General features: G+C 36.8%; 2 protein-coding genes and 1 long non-coding RNA gene across 4 annotated transcripts; 2 read left to right on the top strand and 1 right to left on the bottom strand.

Moving 5' to 3' along the window:
* The first annotated feature begins 323 nt into the window (after positions 1-323).
* Positions 324-897, top strand: LOC149618525 (uncharacterized). Its single transcript, XR_016375387.1, has 2 exons — positions 324-354; positions 685-897. It is a non-coding gene; the product is annotated as an uncharacterized LOC149618525 (long non-coding RNA).
* Positions 898-2,780: 1,883 nt separating this feature from the next.
* Positions 2,781-4,233, top strand: LOC149618524 (uncharacterized). Its single transcript, XM_089855431.1, has 2 exons — positions 2,781-3,023; positions 3,138-4,233. The coding sequence occupies exons 1-2, from the start codon at positions 2,815-2,817 to the stop codon at positions 3,364-3,366; spliced, it is 438 nt and encodes a 145-aa protein (XP_089711557.1). The 5' UTR covers positions 2,781-2,814; the 3' UTR covers positions 3,367-4,233.
* Positions 3,780-21,007, bottom strand: LOC149618523 (uncharacterized). Of its 2 annotated transcripts, none has more exons than XM_089855430.1 (6): positions 20,661-21,007; positions 9,161-9,332; positions 7,715-7,895; positions 6,451-6,623; positions 5,707-5,757; positions 3,780-5,643 (listed from the first exon to the last, which is right to left on the bottom strand). In XM_089855430.1, exons 2-6 carry the CDS (start codon positions 9,323-9,325, stop codon positions 5,590-5,592), a joined length of 624 nt encoding a protein of 207 aa, XP_089711556.1. In that variant the 5' UTR covers positions 9,326-9,332; positions 20,661-21,007; the 3' UTR covers positions 3,780-5,589. The 2 variants fall into 2 exon arrangements, with proteins under 2 accessions (XP_089711556.1, XP_089711555.1); XM_089855429.1 differs by having other exon boundaries at positions 3,780-5,646; positions 20,661-21,001.
* Positions 21,008-23,153: the final 2,146 nt, after the last annotated feature.

Here is a 23,153-nt window from a genome sequence, read left to right as displayed (position 1 = left end):
ATTAAAAGCGGAAAGAGCGAATTATGCATAATTCCATTAATTGCTTGCAAAGAATAGCTTTTACTCTTAAAGTTCAGAGGGGCTATTAACAATTAAAATTTCGCGCGACATTTCAGGAACAACACGACTGTTTGATAAATAACGAGTGTGTTCCTGAAGACGACATGAAAGCGCTGTTCCATTTCTTCGTAGGTTCACTGAATGTCACGTGAGTAATTCGACCACTAACCAAGTAAATAGAAAATTAAAATAGATTAAAATTCTGACTTCAGAAATCAGATTGAACCAGTTGAAGCCAAGATGATGAAAAATAAATCTGAGTGGAATAGCATGATGGACATGGTAACGAATAACGTAAGCGCTGTATTTCGTAATGTATTTCGTGTTGTTCCATTAAAAGTGTCAGGACCGAAGCTCCCTAATCAATTTATGAAGATAGGAGCGTTTTATCGATGGTCCCTAACTAAATTTGTCTCGCCCTTCAGTTTCTAATGATAATTTTAATTAGTCATCCATAAAACACTCCAATGGTAATAACTTGTTAAGGATATAATGTCAATTTTGGCAAAATATCATTGAAGTTACATTTTCAATTCACGATCGCCCATACTCGGTCCTAACACCCTTTTACGAACACCCTGTTTAACACCCGAAAGATAAGCTACTCTAAACACATGTTCTCAGGAGACGGACTTGCTGTTGAACCCAGCAGTTGCCGTCGGTGGAAAGTGTGACTGGCGTATAAGTAATGCCTACTCGTTCATGCAAGTAGCAATTTTGTCAAAGTATTGTCGAACATCAAAAGCAACCCTTGATTATCTCGTGAATATCCTCGATTTGGAAGTAAATACAGTCTCGAAATATGAAAGGCAAATAGAGATAACAGAAAGTAATTAAGAGTCCCATGTGGGGGAAAATTGTCACACACTCAAAATTGATTGCCCATAGAACCTGCTGTACTACGGCCTTATAATTACCCTTTTTGAAGCACCCGGTAAATTTCCGTCTCTTGAATCGCGTTATCTTTAAACAAGATAAGATATCACAATCTTTTAACACTAGCCACTTTTGACATAGAACTATCTCACTCGAACGGGGTTTTAACATACTTATGATTCATCCACTTCAGGCTGCACTGCGGTAGACAACCCATTATACTCCTACTACCCATAATGCAGTTGTGTTAAGTAGGGGTGGTTTCTATATTAAGCTTACCTTTCATCAAATCGAGCTCCACTGGGCATGCGACCATTTTATAGCGTTATCAGCGCTTTTCGTTAAATCTATCCGCCGAGTCGTTCCCCGCTCAGTACGTTTAAGCAGACGACAGGCAGTCACGTGGCAATGCCCAATCACTACCCCAGGAAATAGTAACACTACTACTTCAAAATATAGTTCTTATCACGCCCTTTCATAACGCATTGTAAATCAATTTAACTTCTTCACTTTCTGTAATCAATTTCTTTAGAATTAAATTTGCTGAAATTCTCTGAGACTTAAATATATATATATTTTTTTCAGATTTGGATTATTCTGATTATATGCTTTGTATGCGTTTCAGTCCTATCCTTCTCAAATGAACGTCTATCTAGTTTCAGAAAAATACCTCTCGCTGGACTATTTCATCATATTTGGGTTAATTTCTGCAGTGTACTTCAGAAACGTAACAAAGTTGTACAATACGTTGATAAATGCGGTTTAAAAACTCGTATTTATCGTTACATAGCATTGCGTAAAACTGGAGCTAACATCACACTACGAATATTGGACTTAATGTGGATCATTTCACTTACATTCCTGACCTTTAGTTACACGGGTCATCTTAAATCGACGTATATAGTCTCGGAAGACTGCAGTGTCAATAGCATCGAAGAAATACTTAAGGACCCACATAGGATAGTCCTAATTAATTATTACTCCCCTGTTACATACATTCTAAATGTACGTTAAACTATCTACCTAACCAGAAAAACATACAAATAACAGGAATCATTGTGTAGCCATTTTCACTCAACGTATCTAGGTCTGCGGATTTTGTGGCAGGAGCTAGCTAGACTAATCATTATGTATGATGAATTTCACCTCGCGAATAATATTTATCGATGTGGGTTGTACCTTGCGTCTTACGCGCCTAGGATCTCTCGTTGCTAACAACCAGTGAAACGAAAGTTAGAAAGACACCATCAGAATTATGAGGTGCGTGACGCGTAGTTAGTTCTCAAGCAAGCCCGGAATACCCACAAAACCCGTGTCGATATTAACGTTGGATATATGGGGGCGCGATGATTCCCATTAGCTGTATACATTCCTGCCCTAACTTAACCAAACCTAACTTAAACCAAGGGGAAATAGCTCGGCACGATACTGGATAATGCAGAATTTCACTCTACGCTTTCTGAATCGGCAGTAACTACCTACTTTTTTAAAGCACCGGCTGTAACTACCACACTCCTAATGCACCCACAATCAACACTGCTAGTCTGCTACGGAACTTTCACGAAAGCTGCAACTTGCCACGAAACACAACATTGAAGTCGAAATCTGAATCCGTCGTAACTACCTTCTGTCCCAATGCACTGACTACAAACACTGCAACCGATTTTCCAACACATCTGCAATTAACTTGCCGAGTATTGCATGAACCTCACCAATAACGAATTTACCTCTTGTTTGCACGGGAGGCGCCATTGATACTCTCATGATATTCAACACTCTCTCAATGTTCAGTTTAGTCAAGTGAAGTTGAACCATGATTTGCTGCAACAGTCTTACAACACGAAAGGAAATTTATCAACTGAAAGCCACATACCACCAATGGTGATAACAACGTTATTCAACGAGCAAGCCGTATTTGTGGACCTTTTAGAGACAATAATAGTTATGCTTCAAGAAGCCAAAAAAACAAAGATGGAAATAAAGGAACATCAATTGTACATTGGTCAGAAACTGTACTTCACAACCCCGATGGTCTCAATCGCCAACCGTTTCATACATCCGACGTTACTAGAAATGATCAACAGCAGGTAATAAAACCCTTAAGTAGTGTACAACTTTCTTAAGCGATTTTGCTGTAACATTGACTATATAGTCAGTGCCTCGCCAGGCATCGTTTAACCACAATCCATTTTGCATGATAGAATTGGCCGTTACTTGGAAACTGGACACGATTTGTTGTACACTAGATCTCAACGGTCAAGCTGGGAGAGGTACATTTACGTCGCAGATGAAAACGTCTGTGAAGAATTCGAACAGGGTAAACTTCTAGGTCTTGCACCGATATTCAATCTCATGACCACCGGGTTTGCGATTTCCACTGTCATATTAATTATTGAAATGATTTACTACCCAATTATGCAAATTCTGTAATTAGAATAATTTTTAACTTAATTAAAATATAACATATATATAAAATCCTGAGCGAGAGAAAGGACATACCTTTCGTGAAATTATAGGATAATATAGGACCGGTTAAAAAAATATAAGATTGTTTAGGAATTATAGGACCTTTCGTGAAATTATAGGATAATATAGGACAGGTTAAAAAAATAGGATTTTATAGGAATTATAGGACATTTCATGAAATTATAGGAAAATATAGGACATTTCATGAAATTATAGGAAAATATAGGACATTTCATGAAATTATAGGAAAATATAGGACATGTTCAAAATATATTAAAAAATTCGAAAAATAATTCAACTCTTACCTTCATTGGAAATCCATGATCACGTCAAGTTTAGGTCAAGTTACAAATAATAAATAATTGAGAAATGCAATATGACTTTTTACTTTTATCATTTTATTTATGAAACTTCTTGTCGATAAGATAAAGACACTTTGAACATTTTATTCTTATGAAACTTTGTATGTTTCAAGATAAAGTGGTTGATTCACTTTGAAAATTTTATTTTCAAAATTCTTTTTATGAAACTTTGTATGTCTTAAGATAAAGCGGTTGATCCACTTTGAAAATTTTAAAATTTTCCAAATTTCAGTTTGAAATTTAATTTTCAAATTATTTTATGAAACTTTGAATGTTTTAAGATAAAGCGAGATATTTTACGAAAAAAAAATAATAATAAAATCCGATACAAAATAACAACAAAGAAAGCTATACTTAAATTCTACCAAAAATTAATGAAAACAAACCGATAATAAAATAATTTTATAAACCACACATATTTAGCATAAAATAAAAATTACCTAGCACCAATATATAATAAACAAACGAATAAACAAAAAACACAACAGTTCAGAATATATAGGGTGTTCCAAAAAGTGTGTCAGGACCGACGTACAGCTTGTTCTATTTTTAATAACATTCAATTACCATTTCATCACTCTCTTTAAAATTTACGATTAGTGTTTTACGGATGACCCCTTGCCCTTACTATATATCAAATAATAATTCGATTAGGGTTGCCTTTGCTGACAAAATTCGATTAGGGTTGCCTTTGCTGACAAAATTCGATTAGGGTTGCCTTTGCTGACAAAATTCGATTAGGGTTGCCTTTGCTGACAAAATTCGATTAGGGTTGCCTTTGCTGACAAAATTCGATTAGGGTTGCCTTTGCTGACAAAATTCGATTAGGGTTGCCTTTGCTGACAAAATTCGATTAGGGTTGCCTTTGCTGACAAAATTCGATTAGGGTTGCCTTTGCTGACAAAATGTCATAGAACATTTTCGACTCAAAATGTCATAGAACATTTTCGACTCAAAATGTCATAGAACATTTTTCGACTCAAAATGTCATAGAACATTTTCGACTCGAAATGTCATAGAACATTTTCGACTCGAAATGTCATAGAACATTTTCGACTCAAAATGTCATAGAACATTTTCGACTCGAAATGTCATAGAACATTTTCGACTCAAAATGTCATAGAACATTTTCGACTCGAAATGTCATAGAACATTTTCGACTCGAAATGTCATAGAACAGTTTCGACTCGGAATGTCATAGAACATTTTCGACTCAAAATGTCATAGAACATTTTTCGACTCAAAATGTCATAGAACATTTTTCGACTCAAAATGTCATAGAACATTTTTCGACTCAAAATGTCATAGAACATTTTCGACTCGAAATGTCATAGAACATTTTCGACTCGAAATGTCATAGAACATTTTCGACTCAAAATGTCATAGAACATTTTCGACTCAAAATGTCATAGAACATTTTCGACTCAAAATGTCATAGAACATTTGCGACTCAAAATGTCATAGAACATTTTCGACTCAAAATGTCATAGAACATTTTCGACTCGAAATATCATAGAACATTTTCGACTCGAAATGTCATAGAACATTTTCGACTCGAAATGTCATAGAACATTTTCGACTCAAAATGTCATAGAACATTTGCGACTCAAAATGTCATAGAACATTTTCGACTCAAAATCGTTCATAGAACCGACTGTTCGGAGTTAGCAAACTTTATGGAAAACCCTGTATTCATGAACTGTACATAAATAAATAATTTTCCGGACGCACACAAAAACGTACACAAAACACAAAACGCGTTGTATTCGTGTTGTTATGAAACCTAATGTGGAAAAAAATAGGTCTTTTTTTCACTATTTTTCTTTTAAAAATAGTTCATGGGGTCACGTGACGGGTCAAACGGGTCACACGGGTCAAACTGCTAAAATGGAACGAAACATGTTCAGAATTCGTTTTTAAACTATAAACCTTAATCATTTACCATGAAATCGTTCCGCGACCATAACACGTCGTTGAAAATAGGACTGTTGTCCTATAATTAATTAAAACGTTTATAGTACTTACGTAATTAAGGCGAAAATCAATAATCATTATCAACATTTCTACTTCAGTAACCACAAATACTAAAATAAAGAATAGGCCTATATCTTTCTAAAATCGACACCATACCAATTGCAATTACCATAAAGATAAAGATAGATTTTCCAAGAATTTTGAAAGCAGCAATATAATATAAAATTGCATCATTACGAGAATGAAAATATGCAACATAACCCTACTATGCATATAATCATAAGTTTATAAGATATGTTCCATAAGTATGAATGGCACTACCTATACAAGTTCGTAATGCTACTGAGAGACTTACAGTACTCGAGATAACTAGTTCGAGAAGGAGAACGACAATTAAGCGAGTCAATTGAAGTCCTAACTACACTCGGTGGTGGTTAATTAATTTTGCAGCTAGGACCAAGTTCCATCTAGGTCCTATTTAGTCTGAACTTACTAAGTTACCCAAATTTGACAGCAGCGCTCCACTCACCAGGCGTATGTCGCTTTACCCTGAATCTATGACCTACCTACTTCAATCACTTCAAAATTACAAGCTCCAGTTTCTAAGTTACCAGTACTAACAAACTTATGGAAGGAACATATCTTAACAACTTATACTTCAACCCATACACATGGAGCTATTAGTTAAAAAGGAAAAGAAAGGCATAGTTACCATTTGTTCTATTTCTTGCATTAGAAGTTTTTCTTCTAATGCTCCAGTAGAAGAAGAAGAGTCTTCTTCAAATTCGCCAATTGGTGACGCACTTTCTTCGTAGTGGTAAGTAGGTGGAAGCTGAGGCTTCGACTTTGGTGGCACTTCTTCATGATAAAAGGGAATTTTTTTCCCTGAAGAGATATTGTGATAAAATTAAGAACAAAAATTGGTTGGTTAAACGAACGAATTATTTTTTTTAACTGCACGTACAATGCGTTATACAGGGGCGTGTCAAAAACTATACTTTGAAGTAGTTATAAATGCCGATACCCATACCAAATGCGCTGATAATGCTACGAAATGAACGCGTGCTCATGCAGTAGAGCTCTATAGGGACTTGGCAACTCGAGCTTAACTCCGCCCCCAGTCCCATTACGGCATGTTTTTTTTTTTTTTTTTCAAAATGAAAGCTAGTACATTTTGAAGTAGTTGTAAATGCCGATACCCATACCCAATGCACTGACAACTCTACGAAATGAACGGATGCTCATGCAGTAGAGCTCTATTGGGACTTCGCAATTCGGGCTTAACTCCGCCCCCAGTGTCATTACGGCATGTTTTTTTACAGAATGAAAGCTAGTACATTTTGAACTTGAAGGAGAGAGGAATGGAGTGGAAACCCCCATACCTATAGCGTTGCCTGTGTACCCCCACCTACGGCACCATAGTCCTCCCAGCATCCTCAACGGTTAGGTAGGGTCGTACGTCACTCGTACCGGACGAAATTGTAAAGGGCGCTCCCTCTATCTTAAAAATAGAAGCTAGTTCTCATACAAATAAAACGGCGCTACGCGGCAGCACTTAGCAATCGCCTACAGAAAGGTAGGGGCGTGCGCGAGGTACATTGGGAGAGATACGGTGCCGCAGGTCGCCCATCATCATTTCCAATCCATCTCAACTCACTTATCCCTGTTTTGAAGTAGTTGTAAATGCCGATACCCATACCAAATGTACTTATAATGCTACGAAAAGAACGCATGCTCATGCAGTAGAGCTCTATTGGGACTTGGCCATTCTGGCTTAACTCCGCCCCCAGTGCCATTACATGTATTTTTTTACAGAATGAAAACTATATAAGCCCCTCCTCCAGGTATGTTTTTAGCGTGACATTGCATGACGACGGTACTACTGCCAAGTCCCTATTTGATGGAAGATAAGCTTGATATTGGCCCCGCCCATACAAAATACCTTCTAATTAAAGGGATCTTTAAAAGGGACATACCTTCATAGGAGAAATAGATAAATTCTTTGTCGAAATGTTCGACGTCTTTTTTCTTTAATTTTCTGATTACGCCGTCATAAGGACTGATTTTCTGCAATCCACTTAGAAATCTCTGTCTTAATTTGGTATACTCTTTGGAAGTTTTCGGTTTTTCGAATTGGGGCCTTTGCTTGGCATAGTCCTTGAAAGACAAAATATAAAGAAATATGAAATTAAATAACAAGTTCTTCGAGCATACCAAACTACTAATTATATGTTATCAGAAAAAATAGGGGGAAATACTTATCTCCAGCTTAAGCTAGTGTAAGGTGTCCCCAAGGACCTCCCTTTCCCAATAGAAAAAAAGTGCTTCAATCGAAAGGTTGAGGGTAAAATAGTCTGGTGTTAAATTGACCACCTTGTTTTAATAAAACGGAACATTTAAATGTTTTTATAGGATTTTATGGGAGAAAAAACTGTGTTTTATAGGATTTTATAGGAGAAAAAATGTGTTTTTATAGGATTTTGTAGGAGAAAAAATGTGTTTTTATAGGATTTTGTAGGAGAAAAAATGTGTTTTTATAGGATTTTGTAGGAGAAAAAATGTGTTTTTATAGGATTTTATAGGAGAAAAAATGTGTTTTTATAGGATTTTATAGGAGAAAAAATGTATTTTTATAGGATTTTATAGGAGAAAAAATGTGTTTTTATAGGATTTTATAGGAGAAAAAAAATGTTCTTTTAGGATTTTATAGGAGAAAAAATGTTCTTTTAGGATTTTATAGGAGAAAAAAAGGTTCTTATAGGATTTTATAGGAGTAAAAAATGTTTTTATAGGATTTTATAGGAGAAAAATTTGTTTTTATAGGATTTTATAGGAGTAAATAATGTTTTTATAGGATTTTATAGGAGTAAATAATGTTTTTATAGGATTTTATAGGAGAAAAATGTGTTTTTATAGGATTTTATAGGAGAAAAAATGTGTTTTTATAGGATTTTATAGGAGAAAAATTTGTTTTTATAGGATTTTATAGGAGAAAAATTTGTTTTTATAGGATTTTATAGGAGAAAAAATGTTTTTATAGGAAAATATAGGACTAATAATGCTCGTATATAATACTATATTGGCTTAAACTATGTATAGAAAAACAAAAAAAAAAATTGGATTTTACTTCAGAGGAATTTAATTAACCTATAACACATTTAAAAAAATCCTGATCGAGCGATACCCAATTTCTTAGTCTAGTCAAATGTCATCTCTATTTTAAAAGAGATATCCAAATATTGATAAATTTGATGCTAAACTATAATACGAAAACTTCCCAAACTAAGTCCAAAAAAATAGGATATTATAGGACGTATCATACCTTTCATGAAATTATAGCAAAATAACATAGGACAAGTTAAAAAGTATTGGATTTTACAGGAATTATAGGACCGCTGGGCTCCTTGAAATCATTTACTTACCAATAATAAGGCCCATGCCTTTTCTTTTTCTTCAATAGATCCAAACCTTTTTTGGTTTGGAGCCCGGACGGCAAATATTAAACCATTATTTTGGTATTTCACAACTACCAAATTCGACCCGTACTTCCCAGAGGAAAAAGCATGCTTAATGAAACTCCACATCATTGTTAAGCTGTAACGTAAAAATTATTTCTTTTTAATTTCCTTTTATAAATTAGTCGCTTCCAAAAATTAAACTGTAAAAGTTTCAATTCAAACTATGGTTAAAATCATTTTGAAGGAAAATGTCAGGTAACATAACATTATACCAAGAAGTGATATTTTATTTATAAGGGAGAAGGTATAAGATGCCTGAGCATTCACGCGCCATAGTCCCAGTCCCCCTTTCAAAATACAAGGGGGGACGTAAAAGGAGGCCGCCGGGCTATTTCGCGGCCTCTCCTCAGTCGGAAAATATGACTGTAATTTTCGTTATTCGCGTCGCGCTGACGTGCACGAGTTTTCAAGAACCAATGAGATGCTGGCTGGAGAGGCGGCTGGGATTAACTCCGGACCTACGTACGTTTGGACTGGAGATAAAGCTAGATTATAAATGTGGGGCGAATTTATACCTTCTCCCTAATAAACTAGATATCACTTCTCCATTAGATGGGAATGGTGGATTTTTGCATTACGTAATTTGTGAACGTCCCCTAGAGTAGTGGTATTTTATTAATAATTCTCTAGCCTAAGGCTTGAATTTAACCAACGATAACCTTGGTTATATTTTGAAGAAGATGATATAGTAATATCCTAGAAATTTAATATTTTCTCTACTGATATTTGAAATAAAAACTCTATACTAAAAGTCGCCTCTTTGGCGGCGATGCTCTAACTAGTGGATTTAACTAACCAATTGCAGTACATGTATTCTCCGTTCGAAATAGATATAGATCTCCACATGTCAATTTCGTAACGCTAGCGATTGCGGAGAAAACGATAAATTGAACAACCAGATCCCTCAACAACACAGCAATTAAATTAAAACCAGAAGTGAGATGAGACTAGAAGTACTGAGCTAACCAAATTTTTCACTCGGCGAAAGTGAATATTCTTGATAACACACCAACGGTTGGCCCTCTGGTGGCGGTTTCAGAATTTCCCCTCCAAAACGTGAGACGCTCGCGGTGGTAGACGGCCGAACTAGATTCAAGCACCCGCGTCCGTGTTTCGCCGCTTAAGGTTGAGGGGAAGGGGGTAAGAAATTTTTTTGGAACTCGACCAATTTTTTTCTTTATATTGTAGGTGCGATTGAAGCGGCGTAAAATCCTCAAATTTGTTCACTAATGCCAGGATCTATTACCAATGCTAGAGCCCTTCACTTCTAGTCTCATCTCACTTCTGTTAAAACTCAATAGAGAAGGGATGAATGGCCTCAGTTAAAACTATCCATCAATGCAGCATCCAAGATACTATAGACCATTACCATGCTATCCCATATGTCCCTTAGTTCATTTACTATCCTACTTTAGCTAGGCCTAAAAGTACCCTCTTTTTATTCTTTCACTTTCAAACCTTGCACGTGCCCGCTAAACAATACGGAGGATTATTTCTTTTAGCCCTAAAACTCTCCGATACCGAAGCTTTCAAGTTTTTATTGCCTGTTTCTCATGGGAACCGATCCCTTTGGTCAAAGATTGTTTTGTTAGTCGCGATGATTCATTAGGCACATCCTTTTAGCGGGGCATTTAAAGACACTTTTTCTACATTCAACTGCACTAAAACTTCCCAAATTAAACTATGGATACTGCTTTCGCTAAAAAATAACACCTGCACTTAAAAACAAGATGGCCCAAGGGCTGGGCCTTAATAGTAATTTTACACGGCTCACGTGACCCCCCGTATAGTTGATCTCCAATAAATCGTACAACTAAAAACATTTCTGAAACACAATCGTGTATCCCTTTAATTTCTAATAACGTCACATTTCAAATAATATTAATGAAACTAAATTGTGCACCCCACTAAAGTATAATTTTTAAAAACCATACGAATCAAATAATGTATTTAAACAAAATCCTGGATCCCCTAAACCAGAAATCACTATGACCGTAAAGCGTCCCCTCTATTTTACGAAACCTAACCTAACCATCCAGCATAATCTCTGATGTATCACGCGCACAAAGTGCAGTAGTGCACGAAAATTATCATCTTGTTTCCCTTCACTCAAAAAAGCCCGCGAGATTTAAACTACCTTTCTTTCCTCTCTCTCCGAGCGGGATGCCCCCTCTCCCTCTTCCCCCTCTCACTAATATACCAGGCAGGCAGTTCTCTCTCCACGCGGAGCTTCGTATCGCCACCGCGTACGCTAGCGATCTCTCTCTCTCATCGTAAGCGTACGTTTCGCGGACGCGACCGGTTTCCCTCTCTCTCTCATCGTAAGCGTTCGTTTCGCGGACGCGTCCGGGACAGGGACAGGGACAGGGGTTTTGGTGCCGTTTCTTAAATTTTACCGTAATTAAAATTCCGTGTAAAATTAAAAAGAAGGAAAAAACAACGATAGAGCGGGTCAAACTAAGAGCCTCATCGTAGATGTACATCATACGATGTGGCTAAATAAATACGTGAATATTATACAAAAACGAGTTTTGCTTCGCAGTCCTTAAAAAACTGCATTTATATACAATCCGCGACACTTTTTCAAACCCACAAAGGGCCAGAAATTAGAAATTATTATATGTATTGCAATATGAAATGAAGTTTAATCGCTATGAGAAATTTGCTTTTAATTGCGTACTTCAAACATTTGTTATGATTAGAAATTTTACAACAAAAACGGGTATAAATGCGGCGTTTCGAGATAAAGGGAGCTTAGATTTTTACGTATTAAATTATATAGAATCTGTTCCCGTAAAAACTTATCCCTGTCAAATAATCAAGGCGAAAAAATACAAAATGAGCTTTTAGCATTTTAATTTTTCAGGGTGGAAGAGATAAGAACACTTATTTCGAGTCGCTTTACTACTCCTAAAATGATGTCCCTCATTCCGATTTGTGGCTTTAAAAGCAGTGTCGTATTTCTGACATTTATCATACATTCAGAAAAGGTGTTCATCATATATAAGTTTTAAACTTCAATTCGAACTCAAGTCGTAATCGTCCTTGATTTAGCTCTTTGTTCCGAAACGCCTCATTTATACCCGTTTTTGTTGTAAAATTTCTAATCATAACAAATGTTTGAACTACGCAATTAAAAGCAAATTTCTCATAACGATTAAACTTCATTTCAAATTGCAATACATATAATAATTTCTAGTTTCTGGCCCTTTGTGGGTTTGAAAAAGTATCGCCAAGGATTGTGTATAAATGCAGTTTTTTAAGGACTGCGAAGCAAAACTCGTTTTTGTATAATATCTCTCCCTTTTTGGGGAGAAAAGTTATTTGGGAATAAATTAGTTCTGGAATAGTCAAACTCAATCGTCCAATTTTTTAAGACTAATTATACAGGGTTCATACAACTTTTGGAAAACAAATTTCCCTGAGATTTCCAGGTTTTTCCCCATATACTTCCCTGAGTTTTCCAGGTTTTTCCCGTATATGGAGTATTCCATGGAGCAAATATTAACGAAGGAGAGGAGGGGGCAAATAGGATTAGTACATAATCAAAGGACATCCCCGTATCTCTAGTAGAACCAGAGTTATGAGCCTCCAAAGTATAGTGTAATGTTAATCCTATGGAGGGAATGTTCACGAACATTTTGCTTAATTACTCGGCCCCTGTTTGTCGTAGCCCTAAGTTTTTAGTATGGTTGGATGAGGGACAAATTGGACTATAACATACTCAAAGGACATCCCCATATCTCTAGTAGAACCAGAGTTATGAGCCTCCAAAGTATAGTGTAATGTTAATCCTATGGAGGGAATGTTCACGAACATTTTCCTTAATTACTCGGCCCCTGCTTGACGCAAATTTCCCTGATTTCCCTGAATTTTACTAAAATTTCGAAATTTCCCTGAGTTTTCCCTGAGGTTTTTGTCAACTATTTATTTCCCTGATATTTCCAGGTTTTCCCTGTTTTCCAGGTTTGTATGAACCCTGTTATATATTTCACTAAAATAGTAACTTACGTTTGGAAATTGGAATGGTCGGAAAAATACTCCAACTATTTCTTTGTGATCATTTAACCTTAGGCTTAGAAAAACAAAAAATAGGCCCAAAAAGTTTTAAAAAATATCACGTGAACTTAAGCGCGAGGTTTGAATTGAAACTTTTATTGAAATGTAGCGCGTGCTGGCGCGTGGTTTAAAAATATTTTTTTTTTTTTGAAACCTATACAAAAAGGCCAAGTTAACCTTACACTACGAGAAATGAGATACTATACCTTTTCAGCCTTTGCTAGTGCTGTAAAGTTAGGCTGTGAAAAAAGTGTACCCCATTGGTCGCGAAACCTTGGGTCTAACTCGCAAAAATATTTCCACCTCATAATGTTAAGCTATATTGAGTTTAACGTTACGATTTCGGATTGAGTATTTCTTAATTCGGGTACACGATATAGGCCTATTTTAACACACAAAATTTATACATAATATACAATAAACATGAAATACAATTTCGCTCTTATAGTTACATAGAAATGGTCTATAGCCCAAACAAAAAGTGTAAGTGAACAGCCGCTCGATGATATCTAGTTTATTAGGGAGAAGGTATAAATTCACCACATTTCCAGCTTTATCTTTAATAGTGAGTAGCCCCTCGATGCACTACAGCTCTAAAATAATTACCGGTAACCCTTAATAGTGAGTAGCCCCTCGATGCACTACAGCTCTAAAATAATTACCGGTAACCCTTAATAGTGAGTAGCCCCTCCATGCTCCTACAGTTCAAAAATGATTACCGGTAACCCTTACCAGTGAATAGCCCCTCGATGCGCTACAGTTCTAAAATAATTACCGGTAACCCTTACCAGTGAATAGCCCCTCGATGCGCTATAGTTCTAAAATAATTACCGGTAACCCTTAATAGTGAGTAGCCCCTCTATGCTCCTACAGTTCTAAAATAATTACCGGTAACCCTTAATAGTGAGTAGCCCCTCGATGCTCCAACAGTTCTAAAAAAATTACCGTGGTAACCCTTAATAGTGAGTAGCCCCTCGATGTAATACAGTTCTAAAATAATTACCGGTAACCCTTAATAGTGAGTAGCCCCTCAATGCGACTAAATTCAAAATTCCATTTCTTCGTTTAACCCTTATTGCACTCCAACGCAATTAAAAATGTCTTCAATATCCATTTAAAATAACGAACGAATGAACATGTATGCATGTTCAAGGTAGAACTGGTATATCCATAGAAATGTAGAGGTTTCGATTTTTTTAAACAGGCAAAAAAAATTCAAAAATTATCTATGCCATGTATGAGGAAAGGTAGGTGTATTTTTCTTAAGATACAAGGCACTCCACCCCGGTCACCAAAAAAATTAACAATGTAGCAATTTATATTCATTATTCAATTCGGAATAAATTTAAAAAAACCAAAACCAGTTATTAAGAAGGTCAATAGACCAATTCGGAAATCACATACAGAGAAACAAGCACAGGGGGCTAGGCTGCCGCCGTTGGAGACGGGTATAGAGCTATCTCAGAAGCCATAGTGTGACGTCACCCCATGCTATTTGCCCACAGAACCAAAGCGGTACCAAACATGGCCGCCCACTGCCAAAACTAAGCCTGTGACGATTTACCTAGGCACTGACGTCACGGTCACAACTGAGATAGCTCTATTCTCCCTAGCACCAACCAAGAACCCTCCTCCTCCCTGATGCTGGGAGGGAGGTAGCCAACTGGCACTGCCTCTGGCGGTGCAACTTGGCTAGAGGCGAAAGAAAACACAGTAAAGGGCACCCTACACGCTCAATAATTTATGCAAAAAACGTGGGGCCCGTTGTTTAAGTTACAAAGTATAAATAAAACGTTATCCAGACTAATATTTGTGAAAAGTTCAAATAGGCCTATAGAATGCTGTTAGTTGTGACGTCAGATCCATGGTTAAACGTCATGAGTCTGCCTTTAGCAATTCATACCATTTGCACAAGGAGACCAGGCAACTTAGAGTGTAAAATAACAGACGATTTTACACTCTAAGTCGCTTGGTCTCCTTGTGTTAATGGTAGCAATCCTCCATGCCTGTAAACTATGTATTGAGTGAGTTTTTATTGCTCAAAATGTTATTCAAAATACGAACAATATTTCGCATTCGAATAAAACTAAAGTCTGTGTATTTAACGATTTATATGTTATGTTTGGTCAATAAAATTGAACACGGTCCATCAACTTTTTCAATGTGATAAAATATATTCAATACAATTGAATAAATCGTGTGCAATATGATCAATATATTTGTCCAATAAAATTTAAAATTTTTGTTATACATATTGAGCTGTGAATATCATGATAGATTTTTATTTGCACAATTAGTGAAAGGGCGGGGAATAATTTATAAGATTATGAATTTTTTTATAAATGTCCCCCACTTAATTTGTGCATAACATTGAGAATGTAAAGGCCGCTTTACGGCCTCGCCCCAGTGTGTTGGTATCTCTTTATGTAATTTCCGAAACGGTCTATTATATTTGAACCATAATTTCCCAACTACTTATTCAATATTCTCGTTTTATTCAAAATATTATTTTCACATAAAGAGGATTTGTGCCGATACCTCGAGGGTTTGGGGAAAATATTCCAGGTGTTCAGTGTTTCCCAATGTTTTCGAAGGTTCGTGCAGCGTGCCCGATTTTAAATATTACCTATAATCAGAAGGGGATAATACTGAAGAAGTGTGAAAGCCACTCTGTATCATCTCTTAATATTCTTTAGTTATGTAACATGAATGTCTAAACCTTTTTGTTAATTTGCTCGATCACGTTCATCAAACTTAATTAAGATGGATAGCTTAACTATCGCACCTTGCTAGGGTTACTGTTTGTTATTTACTAAATCCCAATGCAACAATCAATTAACCCTTGTACAAACCTTGATTATCTTAATTGACGTGGGACAAAAATTAATTAACACACAAGCGCATGCATGCGCCTTGGAGAGCAAATTAACAAAAAGGGTCTGTCTCCCTCGCCTGGGAAGAATCATTCATGTTACATAACTAAAGAATATTAAGAGGATACAGAGTGTTATATCCTTCTTCAGTATTATCCCCTTTTAGTTTAAACGTTTAATCTTCATTTTAAATTTGGACTATTTCTAAAAATAAGGGGATTTAAATTAAGGGCGATTAAACTTTGCAATAGTGAGTAGCCCCTCGATTTAACTTTGAATATAAGTGTTACAGGTTGAGCAGAATGTTATTTTTGTTACCAGAAGTGAGATGAGACTAGAAGTACTGAGCTAACCAAATTCTTCACTCGGCGAAAGTGAATATTCTTGATAACACACCAACGGTTGGCCCACTAGTGGCGGTTTCAGAATTTCCCCTCCAAAACGTGAGACGCTCGCGGTGGTAGACGGCCGAACTAGATTCCAGCACCCGCGTGCGTGTTCCGCGGCTTTAGGTTGAGGGGAAAGGGGTAGGAAATGTTTTTGGAACTCGACCAATTTTTTTCTCTCTAGCGTAGGCGCGATTGAAGCGGCATAAAATCCTCAAATTTGTTCACTTGTGCCAGGATCTATTACCAATGCTAGAGGCCTTCACTTCTAGTCTCATCTCACTTCTGTAGTTACGTATTAAGACATAGACCTAATTCTCAGAATTAGCCGGTGCCTTTGCAGAAATGAAATAACAATTAAGTTAGATTAATTCAACGAAACGCGTAGGCGAAAACTTTTATATTTGAATTGTCAACGCATTTGGTTGCCACTAACTGTATATTGCCCTGTCAGAGGTAGAACTAGCCAGCTGCTTTTTAATATTATAGATCATTTTTAATCATGGTGGGTTTAACCGTTTCACCAGTGTTGCCAGATCGTTGATGAGGCAGGAGAGTCTCTACGAAGTGAATGACTTCATAGAGGACATACAGTAGTGTATTGCATTACCATAAGTTCATAAGATATGTTCCATATATAAGTTTGTTAGTTTCTGGTAACTTAGAAACTGGAGCTTGTAATTTTGAAGTGATTGAAGTAGGGAGGTCATAGATTCAGGGTAAAGCGACATACGCCTGGTGAGGTGGCGCTGCTGTCAAATTTGGGTAACTTAGGAAGTTCAGACTAAATAGGACCTAGATGGAACTTGGTCCTAGCTGCAAAATTAATTAACCACCACGGAGTGTAGTTAGGACTTCAATTGCCTCGCTTAATTCCGTCGTTCTCCTTCTCGAACTATATCTCGAGTACTGTAAGTCCATCTCAGTAGCATTGCGAACTTGCATAGGTAGTGCCATTCATACTTATGGAACGGAACATATCACTTATAAACTTATGGTAATACTGCTGTATATCCTCTATGATGCCTTGCAATTCAGTTTGTTAATTTTGTACCAAGGGCCTGATAACAACAACAGCTGTACTGAAGTTGATGTTGAGATGCTGGAGGGGACGAATTTGCTTCTAGATGATTTATTGAAAACAATCTCAATCAAGTGTACTGTTCCGAGAATAACTTATTTAGCAACCGTTTCGCCCGCTGTGTTTACCACTTATATTTGTTTCGAAAGAAAGCTTTGTTCTTAAGTTCGCAAACATTTATTTTCCGACTTTGTAAACACCTCGAGTACCCAAATTTGTCATAACAACTATTGTTTCGTTTGTAACATACGTTAGTGATAAATTAATCATTTATTGTTGCAGGGATAGATTTAATTATAGAAGTGGGAATGGAGAACGGTTAGTATTTACTTCAGCCTAGGGTTCTAAATCGGTAAATTACCATGGTAATTTACACGGTAATTTACCAGGGTAACTGTAATTTACGATTTTCTCAGGTAAATTACGAAAACGGTAATTACCCTGGTAATTACCGTGGTAATTTACGCTGGTAAATTACCACGATGGTAATTTACCACCGAATTTCCATTTCCTTCACTTGGAAAATGGTCTAAAAGCTTTATATTTTGCTCTACCCGTGCATGCACACTTATTTCTTCCCATGGGACATGAGTAAGTCATAAAAGGTGGAACGGCCCGGCAAGCGTGGGAAAAATTTGATTAAGGAAATGAAATTTGATTTTCTCCTCTATTCTTGTTGTCGAGTTTGTTTGCTTCAGCTGGAAAGCTGTAGTTGTTAGAAATTTCCAGAGATGGGCCCATACCGATACCAATATCGGCACCGAAATTTGGCTAAACCGATATATCGGTATCGATTTAAACTGGTATCGGCCCTTCTCTAGAATTTTGTTCTAAAAACGTGAAATAGCAATAATTCGCAAAATTGGTAAGAAGAAGAAAGTGGATGCTGCTGTTCAAAAGTATTTTGAGCTGCAAACATCAAAACTCGGGTGTTTAAATAATGTAAGACATTATGCTATAAAAAGAATAGCTGTGTTCAAGTGATATTTTTCATTATTTAGCTTAAAAACGATCAATATAATTTCATTTTTGAATTTTCGTAAATTACCATGAACGGTAATTTACTCGGTAAATTACGGCGTAATTTACCATTTTCCAAAATTACCGTAATTTTCGAACCCTACTTCAGCCCGACTCATGTCACTCATAGACCACCCAGTATAGAGCCCCTCCCTCCAACACCTAACGAAAATTTTAAACTATATCCTACGTTTCGATGACGTTGCTGACGGGGACGGAGAAAAATACGTAATTCCCTTTTACCTCTGTCGCTATGTCCCTCCCGCCTCTTCTTTCATAACCCGCCCCCCCGTCCCGTGGAAGGGGGTCCGGGACTTTGACCCGCGCCCACATTACTCTGCTCTCCATTCCTACTTCTAAAATTAACTCTATCCTTAACTTTTCCTTTAAATGATGAATATTTGACAATGAAATATGTCTCCGTCGAAAATAAAATACAGAATAACATTCTTGCAATTTTTGAAAAATTATTAAAAGTCGTGTAGGAAAACATATTATGTAGACGCATTATAACTTCCAAGGTTGTCGCGAAAAAAATCACATTATCATTCCAATTTTTAGTCACATCGTATGATGTACATGTAACGATGAGGCTATTAGTTTCACAAGGTTTGAAGAAGAAGAGGGTGCTGGGGGTGGTGGTGTTTTATTCTCTCCAATTTTCCTGCGACTCTATAATTAAGGGCTACGTTTAGCATTCTAACGGTCCCAAGCTCGAATTTTAAAGAAATTGAGGGACATTTTAAAAGCAAAAGCAAGAATGACACAAAAGGATTCCAACCCCGTACCCGGTTCCATTTTTAATAGAATAATGGCAGTTTCCCAGTTTTGACTGTATTAAGGTCTATGGACAAATAACAAGGGGTGCTACTAGTCTATAGTGCTTCCCTATAGAAATCGAGGAAAATCGTAAAAGCATAATCATGTATGTACTGGCAAAGATCTCAGTAGTTAAGGGCATATCGAGGGCTATTCACTCAGATTTTCTGTACCTCTATTAAAGGCGTTCGGGCTATCGTTTTAGCACTGTTAAGGCTGCGCATCGTGGGGCTACTCACTCAAGTTTGCTGTTTGTGTCACATAATACAAATATTACTATTATTGTAGTAAGGATTACGGGTAATCATTTTATCACTGTTAAGGGTAGAGCATCGAGGGGCTACTCACTCACGTATTCTGTTTGTGTCGCACTATTACAATTATAACAGCAGTAAATTTATTGGAATAAGGACTGTGCTGTTAAGGGCTTCGCATCGAGGGGCTACTCACTAACGTATTCTATTTGTGTCGCACCATTTCAATAATAACATAAATATTTTCAAGTTAGGATTACGGGTAATCATTTTACTACAGTTAAACGTAGCCTATCAAGGGGCTATTCACACAAATTTTCTGTACGATGTGGCTACTATTATGAGCCCAGCCCTTAAGCCATCTTGTTTAGTACGCCTAGGCTTAACTAGTACGTAACGTCTATGCAGCCGCAACAGGCCTAGACGCGTTTTGCTAAAAAAACCAAGCATAAATAGGCTTAGCTCGTACGTAAATGAATAAGCAGTGACTATACAAATTTTAAGAGCATTGACCTAAATACATCGAACGAAAACCTAGCCTAGACCTAGAGTATCTAAAAACAAGATACATTTCAAATTTGGCGCGAAAAAATAATTATTTCCAACTTTTATTACAAATTAAATTAGACTTACCTTGTACAGAATTTAAGAACTTGACCGAAAAACGTGTCTAAAAACATCTATCGTATCTGTAGACGCTAGTTCAAGTTTGGCGCGAAAAAAACACCTGTTATCCTCAACTTCAAGTTTCAGTAAGCCTAGGCTTAACTTTTATTATGTAAAAGTAAGTTTAAAAACAACGAAATTAAAGTGGTCAATGCCTAAATGGTACACGTTTCTCGGTAAATTTCTTAAATTTATTAATTAAAAAATTAAGATAAATTCATTAATTAATAAATAAGATAAACTTACTTTTTAATGTAGAGCTTCAGTTATAGATCTTAAATTTCCACGCGCTAGCGAACGACTAGTGAACTTACCAGCAGATACAGCGGTTTATATAGGGCGGGCCTTTTAACAAGCCAATGAAGCCCCTTCAAAACTTCCGCCCGCGCGTCAATTTATCTGTATATATTTGTTATCTTTATGGGAACTCTCAGTTCAAATCATTTTTGAATTTTAGATGGGAAAATAGACCATTTTTATATGAGCGGCTAAATGTACGGCCTTTTTGTCCTATTATCAAGTTTTATCAACTAAATAAAATTCCCCCTTTTCCAAAATAATACTGTGTTTTTACTCCCGGATATTTTTAAATTATAACATGGACTGCAAAACCGAATGTAGTCAATTAGCAGAAGCCATTTATAGCTATTTCCACTGACTGCTCGCGGAGCGCTCCCATGGAGCCATATAAATGGGAGAAGTAGTTCTCGGCTTCGTTAAAGACTGTTTTTGCTAAATCAGGGTCTCCTGTATTTATTGCTCCATGGGAGCGCTCCGAGAGCAGTAAGTGGAATTCGCTATTAGTCGTAAATTCTCTCTTTTTTTTGCTCCGTTTATTATGTCGAGCTAGGACAAAAGAGAAGGTCTTACAGCTCCGAAACTTTGTAAAGATACATATGTACACTATACATTACATGATATAGGATATATAATGCAAAAGTAAACAATATGTAATATAATACAAAAAACAAGGATTTTAAATTACACGGGAAATTGGGGCGAAGTTTAAATTTATATATTTAGGAATAATTTTAAATGAATCTTAAATTGGTTCACTAGAAACTAGGTATTCAGGGAGAGCATTCCATAAGGGAATGGTCCTGCGGAAAAAGGAGTTACGCAAGATATTGGTAAGGAAAGGAGGAAGAAAACGTTTACGGCTGTGGCCTCTAGTACCCTTACTATGAGAAGCAAATAAAAAATATGTCTCGGAGGAAAGGGATAGGATTTTAAATAGGCTCACTAGATCAAGGTAGGTACGACGGAGAGAGAGTGGAGTCTAGCCAAGAGCGGACAAACGGAGTACCCGAGGCCTGGAGCGCAGGACAGAAGGAATGTCTAACATTTTAGCAAGCTCCTGTCAATAATTTATGGGCCATTTTTTCATGTCCAAACCTTTAAAACACCTGCTTTAAATTTACACTTCTTACAAAGAAATGAAACAGGGGTAAAAAAGAAGGGATAGGTCAGTAATGTTTTGAAAGGGATGAAAGTTTCAGCAGCTGTCAAATTCTCAAACTCCATTGCGGCCATTCCATTCCACATTCCGATGTCACGTTATAAAAGGGTGCTGATAAGGGTCACGCTTGACTGTCAAGGGCAGGAGACTTATTATTTATGTTTGGGTTCTGGGAATAGCTCAAAAGAAAAGAAATCCTTGGTACCCCTCGAGCATTTCGAGGGAATGAAGGGGGGAAAGCTCTGCCTTCAATTTCGCTTTTTGGCATCCCCATTTTATTTTTGTTTGGGTTGTGGAACTAAAGAGGGTAAAAAGAACGGGGAGAAACTTGTGCGAATAGCGCAATAGGTTATTTAAAATAGGGCCCTAGCCCCTAGGGGGGCGCAGGAACATTCGGACTGTATGTGGACAACAAAGACATTAGATAGGGCTTCGAAGTTACTAGTCCATCCAAATCCTTTCGTTTGATGTCATATCTAACGTCTTTGTTAATCACATACCAGTACCTGATGTTTCGTCATAAGAAAAGGGGGTGGTCAAACACATATTTTAGCCACCTAAGTTTGAAAAGGATCTAGTTTGGAATACGCCCATCAAATTTTGCCACTAACCTACTTTTAGCTCGCCTTGGGAACTTCTAAAATTTCAATATTTTAATATTTTAATATTTTAATGTAACTGTACTTTCCAATCTTAAATGTACAGACGAAGGTCAACTGAAATAACGCGTTGATTTGCGTGAGAGCCCATGGCATGATTTACCTTAAGAGTGATTAGCACCTCGTTTTTTTACTATATTTTATATTTTTGTGATAAATGAGATTACAACTTTTTTATATTAAAATTTTAACGTTTGATAAGCTATCTCAATAGTTTTATATAAATATTTGCAGTTTTTGGCAAAAAATATTTTATTGAACTTTAACCCCTCTCTTCCCGATTTTGTAAGTCCTCCAAATTGAAGTTGCACGAGAATCTCCAAGTACTAGGCCTATTTTCATGTTTTTGTAGCTGACCTAAATACTTGTAGCAAGAAGTTATATCAGTATCTCAGAGAGAAGATATAAATTCGCCAGATTTCCAGCTTTATCTCCAGTCCTAACGTAGGTCCGCAGTCAATCCCCGTCTCTAAATTACAACCAGCATCTCATTGGTTCTTGAAAACTCACGTCAGCGCGACGACGCGAGTGAGGAAAATATCCGACTGACGAGAGCGAAATAGCCCGGCGCCTCCTTTTACGTCCCCCCTTGTATTTTGAAAGGGGGACTGGGACTATGGC

This window comes from Phalangium opilio, unplaced genomic scaffold (genome assembly GCF_054372755.1).
Source record: "Phalangium opilio isolate 3A_F unplaced genomic scaffold, DU_Popi_V2 ptg000209l_1, whole genome shotgun sequence".
NCBI classification, from domain to species: domain Eukaryota; kingdom Metazoa; phylum Arthropoda; class Arachnida; order Opiliones; family Phalangiidae; genus Phalangium; species Phalangium opilio.
Note: the sequence above shows the minus strand (reverse complement) of the source record. Positions and strands in the feature narration are given on the sequence as shown.